At 33.8% G+C, this 16,710-nt stretch overlaps 3 protein-coding genes across 3 annotated transcripts; 1 reads left to right on the top strand and 2 right to left on the bottom strand.

The window, feature by feature from the left end:
* Window positions 1–2,973: 2,973 nt before the first annotated feature.
* BX664DRAFT_340952 (uncharacterized protein) lies at window positions 2,974–10,852 on the bottom strand. The gene is made up of 12 exons (XM_051546916.1): window positions 10,802–10,852; window positions 10,253–10,679; window positions 10,037–10,168; window positions 9,737–9,934; window positions 7,270–9,669; window positions 6,151–7,148; window positions 4,508–6,082; window positions 4,154–4,436; window positions 3,976–4,085; window positions 3,791–3,901; window positions 3,523–3,717; window positions 2,974–3,456 (listed from the first exon to the last, which is right to left on the bottom strand). Exons 2-12 carry the CDS (start codon window positions 10,460–10,462, stop codon window positions 3,159–3,161), a joined length of 6,510 nt encoding a protein of 2,169 aa, XP_051397209.1. The 5' UTR covers window positions 10,463–10,679; window positions 10,802–10,852; the 3' UTR covers window positions 2,974–3,158.
* A 203-nt stretch (window positions 10,853–11,055) lies between these two features.
* BX664DRAFT_340951 (uncharacterized protein) lies at window positions 11,056–13,661 on the bottom strand. Its single transcript, XM_051546915.1, has one exon. The coding sequence runs from the start codon at window positions 13,568–13,570 to the stop codon at window positions 11,126–11,128; it is 2,445 nt and encodes an 814-aa protein (XP_051397208.1). The 5' UTR covers window positions 13,571–13,661; the 3' UTR covers window positions 11,056–11,125.
* Window positions 13,662–14,109: 448 nt separating this feature from the next.
* Window positions 14,110–16,494, top strand: BX664DRAFT_380665 (Sodium/sulfate symporter; the record flags this gene model as incomplete). The annotated part of the gene is made up of 9 exons (XM_051548914.1): window positions 14,110–14,134; window positions 14,200–14,335; window positions 14,415–14,779; window positions 14,982–15,146; window positions 15,298–15,315; window positions 15,399–15,649; window positions 15,714–15,866; window positions 15,963–16,256; window positions 16,339–16,494. The coding sequence occupies 9 exons, from the start codon at window positions 14,110–14,112 to the stop codon at window positions 16,492–16,494; spliced, it is 1,563 nt and encodes a 520-aa protein (XP_051397207.1).
* Between the last annotated feature and the right edge of the window lie 216 nt (window positions 16,495–16,710).

Genomic DNA, 16,710 nt, shown 5'->3' with positions numbered 1-16,710 from the left:
AGTTTACATGATATCATAAAAAATATATTATTTATATTTATATTTGACCTTGGATATTCAATCTACATACGTTATCGCTATATATGTCCTTTTTTTTCACAAAGAGATATTTTGAAACATATATTTGATACTATATTCTCAATGGATTATTGTATATTTTCTCAAATAATCCTGTATGTCATCATCACAGAGTCAAGAAAACGCTGCGTTTTTCTCTTGCTCAACCATTATCCAAATAAGGCAATGAGCATTGAATTTGATTTATGTAATTGCTGTATTCAAATGATTGCATATGCGTACGGATGATATATTGATATAAAGGTTTTTTGTCGGGTCACAAGAAAATGCTTTTCGTGATGTTATCAAATAAAATATCGTACTTTCCCAAAATGAATGGCGCATTACCACTTTTTCAGATATCGCTCCAGAGATGTCGGTAGAGTACATTAAAAACACACAACACATTGATGATAACTTGTTTATTAAAAATAAAAGACACAAAATAAAAGTAACATGGACTTATCATATTTTTAGCAGCTTTGGGTGTTGCCCATTCTTTTTTAGGTATCAATTGATTGATGATTGATGATTGATGATATGTGATAATGGATGATTGTATATTGGATGATTACAGGATGGATGATGGATGACTGTATGATGGATGATATGTGATAATGGATGATTATATGTTGGATGATTGTACGATTGTATGATGGATGATGAAACATTGTCGTCAATCACTGTACAAATTTCTGCTAAAATACAAAATACTTCATTCTAGTTATCTTCTGACAGAATAACATTTTCTTTTTTTTCTTTTCTTTTTTTCTTTGAAAAATGTCAAAACACTCTTTTATCAGCCAACATGATAAATCAATATAATAATGATGATACATCACATCAATGGAAATTAAAAAATACAATAATAAATGTGCTGTACACAATCATACTACCATTTAAAATAGAACAACTAAAAAAAAAAAAAAAAATCTAGTCATTAAACTAAAACACGGCAAAAACAAGTCAGTACCATGTATCACTTAGTACATAAATATTGTAATAATAGAATTTAATGTAGAACATCTATGTAATTAACTTTATTATAAAGAGAGAAATGTTGCTAATACTAAAAAAAAGAAAAAAAATGATGAAGTAGATACTAAAAATAATAAAGTAGATGATAAATTAAATACAATAGAAAGAGAGAAATGTTGTTAATACTAAAAAAAACGATGAAGTAGATACTAAAAATAATAAAGTAGATGATAAATTAGATACAATATAAAGAGAGAAATGTTGCTAATACCAAAAAAAAAAAAAAAAAAATGATGAAGTAGATACTAAAAATAATAAAGTAGATACTAAAAAAGACAAATGATAAATTAAATACAATAGAAAGAGAGAAATGTTGTTAATACTAAAAAAAAAAAATGATGATGAATTAGATACAATATAAAGATAGAAATGTTGCTAATATTTTTTAAAAAAAGATGATAAAACTCGCTTACATCTTGTCTCATCATTTTATCAACTAAAATTAGCTCATAATTGCAGGGGTGATTCATTTTCTTATAAAAGGATCTCTTTGATTTAACTTTTTTTTTTTTTATTTCTTTACATTATATTCATCTTACCTGCTTCCTTTTTGGCCTACCTGCCTGCTTTTTTGTCTGCCTTCTTTTTTTTTGATCTATCTTCTTCTTTACAAGTATCCTTTAATCGTTGCACCATCTTTATCCTTGATCTGCTTTTATTTTGTTTTTGGGCTTGACCGTGGTCGCTAATGCGCATCTGCGTGGTTACGGTCTGCCTTTTCTTTTTTTTTTTTTCAACAATTTCCGGGTTGGTTATCGCCAAGTTACCTACTTTCACCGTAGCGGTACGGTGATCTCATTACACTTAAATGGTAAGCTAGTGAAATATTTTTATCTGGATAAGTATTACTCATTTTTTATTTTATTTTTTTTTTATATGTTAACTTGGTAAACTCAATTGGTGGATTTCTTTTTTTTTTTTTGATTACTCTTTTTTTTTCATGATATCTATTTTCTTATATTCTCTATTTGATTATGCGACAATTATATTTTTTTTCTTCTGTCATTTATTTTCTATCCTTACGATATTTTATTTCCTATTTTTGCGCCATCTTATTCTTTGAATTCCGTCATTTATTATTGAATAAAGTGTATTGATATAAATATATATATATATTCTTAGATTTCCAATCAATTACTGGTCTTCAAGATACTTCTCTTCTTTACTCATTATCACGTCCTTTATGATGAAAACAATTTGAGGTTCGATCATCTACAAAAACTTATCTACCGTATGTGTTATAGCTATGACCATGCTATATCCCTGATTATTATTATGCTGATTTGATGGTTGCCCGATTCAATCGCAAGGAAAAAAAAAAATTGGGAAAAGATAACGATGAGTGAATTTGCGGATGGTGATATACTCAAATGCTCAACTTTACTGTTCCAAAAGACTAAACTACTGAATAAAACTAATTTCCATGATCAAGAGTTGAATAGGAGAGGCCTAAATCAGAAGAGAGGTTAGTTTTGCTGTCATTTGACTTGTCATGTTTAGTCCAATAGAGAAAATGTTAGCCATATTGACTATTCCTTCATATATCTGTCTACTATAAAAAGAGTAAGAAGCAAAAAAAAAAAAAAAAAAAAAAAAAAAAAAAAAAAAAAAAAAAAAAAAAAAAAAAAAAAAAAAAAAAAAAAAAAAAAACAAATGTAATTAGTCTTGTTTTCCAAAAGAAAAACTACCAGCGTGCCATCACGTTTTGTTTTGAAAAATTCTAATCACTTATGTCAATTCTATTCAGACTTGATTATCACCATCCTTCTCATTTCCATACATAAATAATCAAGAAAGAGGTCAATTGGAAATCATAATAAAAATAATAAAAATAAACTATCTATCTCAAATACGACGACATTTCTTTTATTGACGTATGTAATATATATATATATATATAAAAGCAAGAAGAGAATGGAATGATGAACATTCAAAAAATAAAAGGATAAAAAAAAATGTATAAAAGATACATATAAACATAAAAAAAAAAAAATACACAAATGATAGCTACTATTACTATCAGTACACTAAAAATAATCATCCACTACTAACTCTAACGACCACTATAGTTCATCCGCATCACTATCGTCTTCAGCATCGTAATCATCCAAAAGTACATCAGTATCATCTTGATCGAGAGCACTATAACGGACACCACTATGTCGGCCACGAAGGAAAGAAGGTACTGATAAATGCCGGAAGATGTTCCAATCTGCCAGAGAACGAGGCATAGGGATTCTTGAAATGAGTCCAACCAAAGCGACAGGAACAATAACCACAGCCGATAGAATCTTGGTCAATATGGGATGAGAAATAAAGTCATTGGTAGCATTCGTAGCCGCATCGGGTAAGCGGATGGTTCTATAGATATAATCAAAAATGTTAATTCCCATTATTTTTTTTTTTTATTTTATTTTTTCATTTTACCCAAATCGTCCTTGATGAGGGAAAGCATGACGGAATCGAAGACATCCAAAAATAATAGCAGCACCAAAGACGGGTGCAAATAAATATACAAGCCAATGTGTTCCTCCTCCACCACGACCAGGGCATCGGATCTTTTCACCAAGTTTATCCAATTCTCGACCTCCTTGACAAGTAGATGCTGCAATCTTACGATATCTATTATGATAAAAAAAAAAAAAGCGAATAGATGAGCATCTCTATAATTTTCATTCTTTCTTTGGTGACTTACCCTGTAGGATAATAAACAAAATCTGTCGTGCCATCACATTCAGGTACAACGGGTTTGAATCCTTCTACCAAAGTACATTCACCTTTTTCATTGCGAACAAAGTTAAAGTCACTATAAAGCAAGATGGATGAATTAAAAAAGATCGATCTTGTCTCAACTATTTTTTTTTTCTTAGTTGCCTTTACCATTCATAATCTTCTGCTGCACAAGTACAATTTCGAACAATTTCTTTGGGTTGAATCAGTTTTTCGCCAATATAACAATCACGATCTTGAATACGACGGTAGTATTTCGTCTATATATATATATAAATGAAGAGGCATTAATTATAAAGGTGGATGTAATTTTTTTTATCACACTTACTTCACGACCAAATAGACACTTCTCACCACGGGTATCTTCAGGACTCCATAATTCGAAATCATCATCATCTTCATTGGCAATGTCCAACTTGCATTGAGTAGGGTGAATGGCACTGAAATCGATATGATAGGCTACCGTCTTGCTGTTTCCGCGTTCCGATCCAAATACAACGTATTTTTGACTGGTACCATCTGGTTGGGTAATAATATCATTCACCTTGATACGATCTTTTTTCCTTGCAAATTCATATGTCTTCCATGTCAAACCCTGATCAGAGGTATATCTAAAAGAGAGAAATGATATAAAAAGTTTGAATTTTTTTTTTCCATTATTAAGATAATGAACTGTGCTTACCTGACTTCATTGGTTTCTTCTTCATCATCTACAAGCATCAACAGTCCACCTTGATCAGCAAATTCCCAAATATGAGCACCTTTGTAAACTTCAGTCCAAGTTTTTCCTGCATCTCTTGTCAAAAACATATCACCATCACGATAAGCAGAGAGAGAGTTACCAACATTGCCGACCCCCACCATCAGTCCAACTGCGCTAGATGTGCTGAATAAATCGCGTGTGTTTCGTCGTTCTGAATAGCTGTGTAAATGTAAACTGCATTCTTCACCATTACAGTTGTTGTAATATTCTTTTTTGCTATCCACAGAAGGAGGTGTCAGTTTCTTCCAGCTTCGACCAGCATCCACTGTGATCCTAGTCACCAATTTCTTTGGATCTCCCATGTTGGCTTGATTAGTGTTGCTGACTTGATTGGCTAGCGCAATACCTTCGATACCTTGCATTTTTTCAAAATCAACAATACCCATTTCGTTACGGTTGGCATCTGGTAGTGATTGTACAAAATATGTACCGTTGGAATTGGAGGTAAAGATGGTGCCATATTCAGATCCTTTGTGGGTGTTGGTCGTAACATGGATCCACATACTGTTTGCTGATTCCATAATAGTAAATGCTTCAGTGGCTACATTGAATGATTCAGGGAACGATGCCAATGCAAAGGTTTTTCCATCCAAGCTGACATGAAGTTTGAGATTGTTATTGCTACCACCGGATTGAGGGACAGCTACCACCATAAACTTGCCAAATACAGCTACTCCCACGATATCATCAAATAAGTATCGCTTGGATTCAAAGTAATTGTCGGATGAAACGAATTGTAATTGATTGGTGAAAAAGTTGCGTTGATTGCCGGATTTATCATGATATTCTTCACAAAAAATAGATGAATGCTCTGCAAGTTCGATAGATCCATCCCGTCCCCAAATACATCCACGAATATACTTGCCAATAGGTTGCCATGTTTTACCGCTGTTGTGAGAGTAAAATGCTTCAGAATGACAATCAGATGACATATAAGTATCACATTTATCCTCGCCAATAAAGATCACATATTCCGGTTCATCACGATGGAAGCTGAGAATTGTACCAACAAGATTATTGATGGGTTCCAGATGAGTAGTAATTTGCATAAAATTGCTGCCACGATCTTGAGTCACAAAATGAGTACGGCCTTTAGTGATAAAATACGCGTTTTGTTCATGATGAGGATTCTGATACATAGCAATCACTTGATGATCAACAAAGATTTGAATCCATTTATAACCATCATCGTCGCTTCGCCAGATCTTGTTATCCATGGTTCGCACAATCACACGGTTCGTACCACCAAAATAAATATAATCCACCACTCGTTCAGAGAATTCCATTTTGGCACTTTGTACTTGTCCATCTTCACCACAATCCCATTCTTTTTCGGTCTCCAGATTCACACCACCAGTACATGTACTCTTGGAGTTTTTCTTGTATCCAGATCGGCCACGGAATTTTTGATGAGGTTGACAAATAGTAGGTCGATCAGGGTGTCGGTTGCTATACTCACATTCACCATTTTCATTTCTCCAAAAGCCAAAGTCACTATGATATATGATTATCAAGTAATTAGTCAACCAGTCGTTCTTTTTTTTTTTTTTTTTATTACTTACCATTCATAATCACTATCACGACATTGACAATTATTTTCTATCACTTCAGGAGCTTTAAATTTGTTTCCAACCTTGCATATACGATCCTTCTTGCGACGCCAGTACACTGTTTTCTTGCCCAATAAACAAGCATCATCCCCATCATCATCCTTAGCAATCCATTTTTCAAAGTCGGATTTCTCATCATCGCCAGTATCCAAATTACAGGGTTGAACATCGGTACCAGCAAAGTCCACGACAATAATCAAAGGAGATCGTTGATTGTCACGTGTATGACCCATGATCACAAACTTGAGTGTCGATGACAAAGGATCTGTTGTCAAGGCAGATACTCGAATTGGTTCTTCTGCAAACGTATAACCATGCCACGTAGTTCCTTGATCCCAAGAGTATAACATTTCATTAGTAGGGCCTTCGTCATTAATTAATGCCAAAATTGAGCCTTGATCACCAAATTCGTATAAATGTTCACCATCTTGCACCCTAATCCAAGTATGCCCCGCATCACGTGTTAGAAAAGTATCACTTTGTTCATATGGTAAAAGAGTAGGTCCAACATTTCCGACGCCCATCGCCAAACCAGGCACACCACTTGCAGTAAAAATCGCTCCAGGTCCATGAATATCTGTTCGACTATGTAAATTCAAAGTGCAATCCTTTCCACTACAATCAAACTTGCTAGGAGGAGAGAGTGGTTGCCAATGTCCACCGTCGTCCCAACTAATCATCGTTCGTATCTTCTTGGTGACATCATGTGTTCCACCGACCAATTCGTCAGGGTTCATCACTTGATTAGCTAAAATAATACCATCAATACCTTGCATTTTTTCAAAATCGACATAACCCATTGAGTTTCCATTTGTATTGTCAAGAGAGAGATGATAAAAGGTACCATTGTCATTGGATTTGTATAAAGCACCATGTGCCTTTCCTTGAGTCACCGATTTAAAGATGTTCATGATGATGGAATGAGTGGTTGACTGAAGTACCGTAAAAGTCTATAAAAATCAAATCAGTAAAAGCGTTTTTTTTTTTTTTTTTTTTTTTTTTTTTTTTTTTTTTTTTGGTATAAAGAATAGATCATATCTAACAAGACAGAAAGAATAACAATATACTTACATCACGATCAATATATTGTCCAGGAGGGAATTGAGCTTCTGTAAAAGTGTCACCATTGATACTGACGTAGACATTAAGATCGCCTTTTGTATTTGCTGCTACAGCCATAAAATCTTCGATCACAAAGAATTCCACCACATTGTCAAATAAGATTTCCTTGGAATTACCCCAGTCCACAGTTCGAATGAGTTGTAATTGTTTTGTCTGTTGTTGAGGAGTAGAAGATACTGAGCAATAAACAGTTTCCTTGCGTATGTTGAATTTAGAATCACGGCCAAAGATACATTTTTCCACATGCTGTAAACCATCACCACCAAAGATATCCCAATGAGCACCATGATTACGAGAAATATAGGCAGCCGTTAGTCGTGTCGTAGGATCATCAGCTAAAAGTAAAAGCCAATCATGTTCTTCAAAATGGAAATCAAGTACTTGAGATACATGATGACTTGGAGGACCAGGAGTAACGATAGGCTTCCAATTGGCACCTTGATCTTCCGTTACATACAAAGTAGTTTCCATAACAGCATATGCACGCTGATCGTTGAATTCATGCATAATAAATTGATTCACTCGACCTTGATCCTTCAATACTTGTTTCCACGTCATACCATGTTCTTCAGAGTACCAAAGTTCACCATTCCTTAGTCGCATCAACACTCGGGGACTGTTTGCAAAATAGGTGAACTGTTCGAATTCATCATCAAAGATAGTCTGATATTTCATAATCCCTTTTTCGGAAGGTTGTTGAGGTACAAATCCATTGTTGTTGCCTACATCGTGAGAGGGAGGATAGATAATCTTGTCATTATCACTACATAATCGATCTACAGGTGTATCCAAGGGAGAAGATGAAGGTATACATGTGTTTCCAGGAATCAGTCGGTAACCACTTGAAGCTAAATAAGTACCTGTTTTCGATTTGCATTGATTTGATATCAGTTTATCGTTTCTATCACGTTTGCATTTTCCATCCTTGTCTCGGCTAAAATTAAAGTCGCATTCATAATCAGCTTCAGTACAAGGACAATTCTTCATTTCCAATTCAGGATCATTGAAATCACGACCCACATAGCAATCACGATCTGCCTTGCGTCGATAATACATTTGTTCGTGTCCCATCAAACAATCAGGACCATCTGTCAAGTCACGAGCATACCATCGTTCATAATCGTTCTTGTCATCGTGATCAGGATCAAATACGCATTGTCGTTGTTGTAATTTTGTAAAGTCCAGATGAATAGCTTGAACACGATCAGAGGTATCAGAAGAATGTGCTGACCCAGCTGTCAAGATAAAGTGTCGAGAGGTAGATTCAGGATCAGTAGTCAATGATCGTGCACGTACAGTCATTCCAAGGTCGTATTTTTCCCAGTTGGCACCACGGTCTTTGCTCCACCAAATATAATTTGTTTCTTTTTCATCATCCACCATGACAAGAAGACCACCCATATCACCGAATTCGTATTTATGAGCACCTTCTCTGACCATTTTCCAATTCAATCCACCATCCGTAGATAAGTAAGTATCGCATTCGTCATATTCCAATAGATGATCACCATAGTTGCCAACACCCATGACCACACCAACAGCACTAGCAGAGGAGAAAACTTGACCAACATTGGGCGTAGACGTAACTGAATGTAAATGAAGACCACAACCATCTTCACTACATTTCATATCCTGACTATTGATATCAACGACTTTCTTGATAGGTGACCAAGTAGATCCATCATCAAAACTGATTCGGCTTTGAATCTTCTTGTTGTTGGTACTTCCAATTGAGATATCTTTGGGATTAGCTACTATATTAGCCAGCATGACTCCTTCCACACCTTGTATACGTTCAAAATCAATAATTCCCAAAGGATTGCGGTTTGTATTGTCCAAGCTTTTGATGAAAAAAGTGCCATTTGAGTTTGATTTGTATAGAGATCCATAACCAGCTTCACTTCCGAGCATATCCACCAATAAAGAAACACCAGTTGATTCCACAATAGTATATGCCTTTTCATGAATATCCGTACCAGGAGGAAATACTGCCTCGTGCCAATTTTCGCCATCCAATGATATATAAAGATCCATATCTGATTTGGTTGTAGAAGGTTTGACAGCTGCTACCATATATCGATTAACAGCACTGACAGCGACCACACCAGTAACTTTGGAACCAGTACTAAAGTCTACCACTTGTTCGGTATGGAAGAAATTTTCGGATTGCACCAGTCGTAAATCGTTGGAATTCATCATGACACCACCACGTTTGGATGATGATTCTACACACATGACTTCATTAGCAGGAGCGTTATTAAAATGAGGGGAGGAATCACTCCAAATACAAGAAGCCGTATGAGTACGTAATAACCTTAAGTCTTTGAAGTTGTTGGTGGTATAATAAGTCTATATCAAAAGAAAAAAAAAAGATGAATACATATATATGTATCTATTTAGATATTATCCTCCTTACCTCTTCACGACAATCCATATTTTGCCATCCTTTCATATTGCATTGAAATCCAGTGAATAAAACATTATTGACACGTTGAGCATGGAAAGCCAATTGTTGAGCGGAAGTAGCAGGTGGCACAGGAGTTCCAAAGGATTGCCAAGAATCACCTCTATCTTCAGTTTTCCAATGTTGTTTGTCTTTACCTAGAACGTAAGCCTATTATTTCATTCGACAAAAGAATAAAAAAAAATTAATCATAAATTATTTCTCACATCATATAAATATATAAATATATATATATATCAAAATATTTGTTACCTTTTCTGAATCAAAAGGATGATCATATAAAAAGTGTGCCTGACCTTCAACTTCTGAAATCTTATTCCAATCTTTGCCATGATTTTCCGATCGATAAAGGGAATGTGAATTAGCATCTAACCATAGTACAACCTAAAGGATAAATCAAAGTAATTAATATTGTTCCCTATTCAACCTATTCAGTTTTCATCATGAAGGAAAAAAAAAAATACTTACTTGAGAATCCTTAAAATAGAACATTTTTTCCGGTAGAGCATCAAATCCAGTTTTTTGCATATCGATGTCTTGTGCCAGAATAGGTGTAGTCCACCAAGAAAATAGAGTCAAAGATACCAAAACCAATTTCATGATGAAACCAAAGTTGGATTTATATATTTTTGTTGTTGTACCATATAGACCTTGAGTAGGACGCCACAAGTTTTCCATGGCCTTCTTTTTGTTGTTTCAATCACCCGAATGGTATGTATGAGAGTGAGTTTTTGTGTATGTATATATAAGTATGTATATGCGTTGAATATTTCAATTACTAGACTATCGTTGTTGTATAGTTCAACCCAATCAAGTGTCACCAAATTGAAGTACAAATTCAATGAAAATAAAAAATAAAAAGAATAAAAAAGAGTATATATATATATATGAAGAACTATATAGAAAAGTAAAGGAGAAATTATATTCATTAGTTTCAATAAAAAAAAAAAGACCAAGTCTTCCCTTAAAATAAAAGAGAGAAATATTTGCTTTAGATATCATTCTTTTCGTTATTACCTTTTTACTTTTTCTAAACCTAAATAGTAAAAGTTGTAAATTGATATAGAAAGGAAAGAGAGAAGAAAGAAAAAAAAAATAGACGTGTTCTGCCAAGGGAAATAGTTTGAGTGTTGAGTCATCGGCATTTCAAAAAAAGATGAAATAATAAAACCAAAGAGAAATATAAAAATGCTTTTTTTATTATAGATAAAGTATAAACTACAAAAAAAAAAAAAAAAAAAAAAGGAGAAATGAGAGGTTTGAATGTATAATATATATATATATGTATATAAGTAAATCTATTCTATTCTATATATGATTAGGATAACTAATGATAAGTAATCATTGCTTAGTCAAAGGAGCCGATGATAAAGGAGGAGACGTTGCTAACCATGATAATCGAGCATCATTCCAACTTTGCATTTCACGTTGACTGAGTCTATAAGGAGCATTTGGATGTTGTTGTCGATTCATTATTGTATTTCTTGGACTTGTTCCTGTTGTTATTCTACTGATAGTACTCGAATCATCTATACTACCACCTGTACCAAATCCACTAATGCTGGAGATTGTTGTTGTACTTTGTCGAGGATTCATGACTGCCAAATGTCGTGATGATACATTTGCTGAAAAGTCCATATCGTTATTAAATTCCACCCATTGAAGTGATGCTACTGATTTAGATCCCAATGAAGTTCTTGCGTCAGGTAATAGATGATTGTGTTGGTATAGTTGTTGTTGTTGCTCCGATGGATCAGAATTTGTCGCATCCAATTTAGATGAATGATCATCTCCATTGGAATCACCTAAATTCAAGAATCTTGATAATCCGAACATACTTGATCGACGTTTGGTATTGGTAATAGGAGTGGTAGTAGTGCGATCATCCAGAGTAGTTGACATCCCAGGTATAGTGGCGGATTGTGTACGAGATGTCGATATAAGATGTGGCAAAGAATAAGTGGATGATGATACCTCGTTGTGTTTATCTGTGATGGATGACATCGTTTCCAAAGGTTTGAATATACTATGTCGTAGTCGTTTCAATGCTCTGCTTGAACGTTTTTTCCCACTATCATTATCATCCTCTTCGTCATCATCATGATCTAATCCATTGGGTGATATTGATTGGTTAATGTACATAGATGTATGTCGAGGATCCACAGAGGTTTTGTTGTTATTGTTGTTGATCATTTCCGAGTTGAAGGCAGCAAGACCAGCAGACGGTATGGGTGTTTCACAAATCCAATTCGTATATAATTGACGGCTAGGACTATCGAGTAATAAATCTGTGTGATTATTGATTGTTGGCGAAGCTGATGTTGTTTTTGATCTTGATGGTAATGATACTGATGATCTTGAACCGTTAGGACTAAGGGCGACATTGAACTCGGATCCAAATGACATGTGACTTAGGCGTGTTTTGGCTGCTTCAGGTTGTTTTAGGATGATACTTCGTCGTTGTTGTTGTTGTTGTCCTTCGGTATTACTTTCACTAGGTCGTGGTGGTGTAGATAAGCTGAATCGTGCGGCTCGAGAATGTAAATCATAGCTACGTTGTCGTCGTTGTCGTCGTTGATAAACAATAAAAAGTGTAATACTGATAGCGAACGTAAAGATAACTGCAACAATAATACCAGCAATAGCACCTCCACCAAGTCCACCACTATCAGTAGAACTGTTGTTTGTATTTGTCTTTTGAATTTGGTTCTCTATTGATGATGGATCTTCTAATTGTCGCTTGCTGTAGTAGTTGTGTAAAGATGTCGAAACAGTCTGGTCCTTCAGTGTTGTTAGGTCCAATATCATAGTGTCGTTTTCAGTTGAGTCCAAAAGACCACCATCCACCAACATGAGGGAATCTGAAATCATCAAAGCAACATGACCAGCACGAGGTAACCAAGATGTCAATGGAGTAAAAGTGATAGTCGTGTCGGAAGAAGAAGAAGAAAAATTGATATGAATCCACCAAATATCATTTAGGAGAGTTGATGTTTCAGAAAGACCACCGTATAGAATAGCATGAGTGTCGTTTGTCGATACCATGGAAGTAAAAATGCGAGGAATCAATGATACTTGTGATGATGATGATGATGGAAAATCGATTTTTTTCCAAGAGAGACGTTCAGTATCAAAGGTTGTACAGTGATTGTAAAAGATATGTCGATGAGGATCGGCTCCAAAACAGGTCAAAAGATTATCCGGCTGCTGATGATGACGAAAGGAGATAGTAGAATGACCCATTAGACCCAGATGATAAGCATTCATATGCACAACGACTTTATACCAATATTTTGTATCCCAATCTAGTTTCCATATATCAGCTTGTACTGTTTGATTTTCGATAATAGAGGCACCGCCAATGAGGAAGAGCTGAGTAGAATTATTAGTTTTGGAGCGGACTAAAGTAGAAGTATGAGCATAACGTTTTGAAGGTGATGAAGATGAATGTACTGATAAGGAGGATGTATGATGATGAATAGTATCAATGATGGTAATAGATGGTTGGTTAGGTTTTCCAAAAATAGAGATTAGTGCATTGTCGATCCAATGTGTAGTGTGTCCAGTTGTTGGTAACAAAGTTGAAATATGTTTTTTTGGTAATAGCTGCACGGATGTTGTTGTTGTTGTATGTTGACGATGATGCATAGAAGGGGTAGAAAAATAAGTTAATTTTTGATTCCCAATAAAGAATAAATCATTGTCGTTTGATATTGCTGCAGAATGATATTGACGACATGATTGTTGAATATTCAGTGAATATGCAAGTTGCTGCGTTGGATACATAACATAAATCGATGAACAATAAAGAATCAAAAAATAAGAAAAAGGAAAGGAAGGGGTTAAAGCGTGGATAAATAGAATGGTTAAAAAAAAAAAAAAAAAAAAAAAAAAGAGGAGAAGGAAGGGATATATATATATATATGTATGTATAATTATATATAGAAATGAAATAAAAAAGAAAATGAAGAGGAGAGAAAAGGAGAAAAAAGAAAATTGCACACTCAAAAAAAAAGATAATTTTTTTTTTCTTCTGATGTGATACAAATGAGTGTGACTGACTCCGAAATTATTTTTTGTTAATAACATAAAGTCGATTATTATATTACCAGCGGACTATAAATATGATCAATGCATATAAAAGGGAACTACTTATTTTTTTCTTTTTTTTTTTTTTTCTTATTCTTTTTTCTTATTATTTTTTTTTTTATATATTATATACCAAATGTCATCTAATTGTAATTATCATCAATCTATTGATGTTACATATCATATACCTACAGAGAATACCCCTTTACTAATACAATCCAATATTATAACAAAACATGAATGGTCTATTAAAAATCGTATGTAAATATGTTGAATTTTTTTTTTTTTTGATTCATTAAATTAATTCCTTTTTTTTTTTAATATAGCAATATCTACTTTGGCAAAAAGTAAATTTATATCACTATTACCTTCTCTATCTATTGGAATTGCTATATGGTTTGGTGTTTCTCCCAATCATGATCTTACTCCCACAGCTATTCACTTATTGGCCGTTTTTACCAGGTACAACTAATACTGTCCAAATGATTTCATTTATTTTCTAATCCTATTTAATAATATTATTATTATTATGTATTTTTAGTTGTATTATAGCTTTGATTACAACTTCTATAGATATATCAATGTTAGTTTTGTCGGGTTTGATTCTACTTGCAGCAACACAATCATTCGAATGTACTGATACTGCCTCAGGATTATCAGTTGAATGTAGATTATGTGGTCACATCAATCCTCATACCAAAGATATTTATGAATGTCATGCATCATCTGACGCGTTCAAGCAATCTCTCGAAGGATTTTCAAGTTCGGTAGTTTGGCTTATCTTTGCTGCTTTTCATTTGGGAAAAGCTGTACAAGTGACTAAATTGGGAAGAAGACTCTCACTATGGATGATCGCTCTTTTTGGAACTCATATTTTAGGTTTGGCCTATGCAATCGTTCTATCAGGTAAGTAGATCTAATCTTCTTTTATTATTATTATTATTATTATTAAAGTTTTCGATTCAAAATGGATGATGATTCTTGGCAACTAACCTTCTCCTTTTCTTTTTTCTTCTTCTACGATTTCCATTCTCCCCAACCTCCTCCTGCTCTTCTTTTTTTTTTTTTTTCTTCCTCTCTCCTTTATTTTGACTTTTTTTTTTTCTAGAATTACTACTAGCACCCTTTGTACCTAGCAATACAGCTCGTGGTGGCGGTATCATCTTACCTGTTGTTCAATCCATTGCAACTACTCTTGGATCAACTCCTTCTTCAAACCCTGCTCTTGGAGGATTTTTGCTTTTGGTTGGTTCACATGCAAATTTACTATCAGGTAATCCTATTTTATGAAGATTAAAAAAAAAAAAAAAAGAAGTAGATAAAGTGAATGATGATGATATGTCAATAATGCTGAAGATCCTTTTTATATTTATTTACATTTTATTGGTTCTTCTTATATTGGTGTGCATGGTTGGAACCAAAAGCTTCAATGTATCTTACTGGTAAAAAAAAAAAAATTATAAAGGGGAAAGGCAAAGCTGATTGGCTGATTATAACTTTATTTTATTCATCATCCATTCATTAGGTATGGCTCCTAACCCTATTGTAATCGCTAAAGCAAATCAGCTATTTCCAGACTTGAATTTTGGGTTTATGACGTGGTTAACTGGAAGTATAGTTCCTGGACTGATATGTGCTGCATGTTTACCTTATCTACTTTACCGTTTTTGTGGAATTCATGCTCAAGAAAAACAAGATTCATGTGGGACTGACAATATCACTAAACATGCTCGTATGGAACTAGAATCCATTGGCGCTATGACTGTGAAAGAATGGGTAAACTTATAAAAATACATATGCATGATAGATTGATTTTTTTCTAATGTATGTTTATTTATAGCAACTTTGTATTGTCCTATTATCTTGTCTTGGTTTATGGGTGACTTCATCATATACAAAACTGGATTCTACATTGGTAGCTTTAATGGGCATTGTTACTTTGTTACATATGGGTACAATTCAATGGAAGGATATTTCAACAAATACAAATGCAGTAAGTAATCAATATGTAATATGAATAATATATATATAATCATCATTAAATAATATTCTTTTTTTTTTTTTTAAATATATATATATATATATATAGTGGGATACATTATTTTGGCTTGGAGGATTTGTAACTATTGCTCAACAATTATCTGAAGCGGGTGCATCTTCCTTTTTAGGCAACAAGATATCGGACACTATTGAACATCTCTCTTTACCTCCTGTACCATGCTTAGCTGTTGCCTACTTTTTAACTACTTTTATGTTTTCTTCCTTGAGTGCTCATACTGTTGCGTTCGTTGCCACATTTTTGGATGCAGGTGCCTCCCTTGGAACTCAACCTCAAGTTTTGACAGCGTTTTTGGCTTACTTTGGCTCATTAGGCGGATGCATGGTAAAAATCATAACAATCATAATAATAATAAAAAAGAAATTCCTTATATTATACAATGTACTGATTTATCGTTTTATATTAGACCAATTTTTCAACAGGAAGTGCTGCAATGTATTATGCACCTGGTTACGTATCAAGGTCAAAGTGGTTTAGTGTTGGAATCAAGATGGCTGGATTTTATTTATTCATTTATTTCACTATTGGATTGGGTTGGTGGAAACTTTTAGGATGGCATTGATCGATTTTTTTTTTTAATAACAATAGATTTACATGATTATATATATAATAAAACTATTTATTATTTTCGATTATTACATATTCTATTTGATCTTTTCACATGAATGTTTTTATGTCATGAACTGATGAAACGGATTGGGTTTTTTTTACTCCGATATCTATTTTTTCGTTCGCTTTTGATAGTACCTCTCTTTTTTTCTTCTTTTTCGTCTTTCTT

The sequence above is a fragment of the Halteromyces radiatus genome (assembly GCF_025201355.1).
Source record: "Halteromyces radiatus strain CBS 162.75 chromosome Unknown BX664scaffold_8, whole genome shotgun sequence".
NCBI lineage: Eukaryota > Fungi > Mucoromycota > Mucoromycetes > Mucorales > Cunninghamellaceae > Halteromyces > Halteromyces radiatus.
The sequence above is the reverse complement of the archived record's forward strand: the minus strand, read 5'-3'. Positions and strand labels throughout refer to the sequence as shown.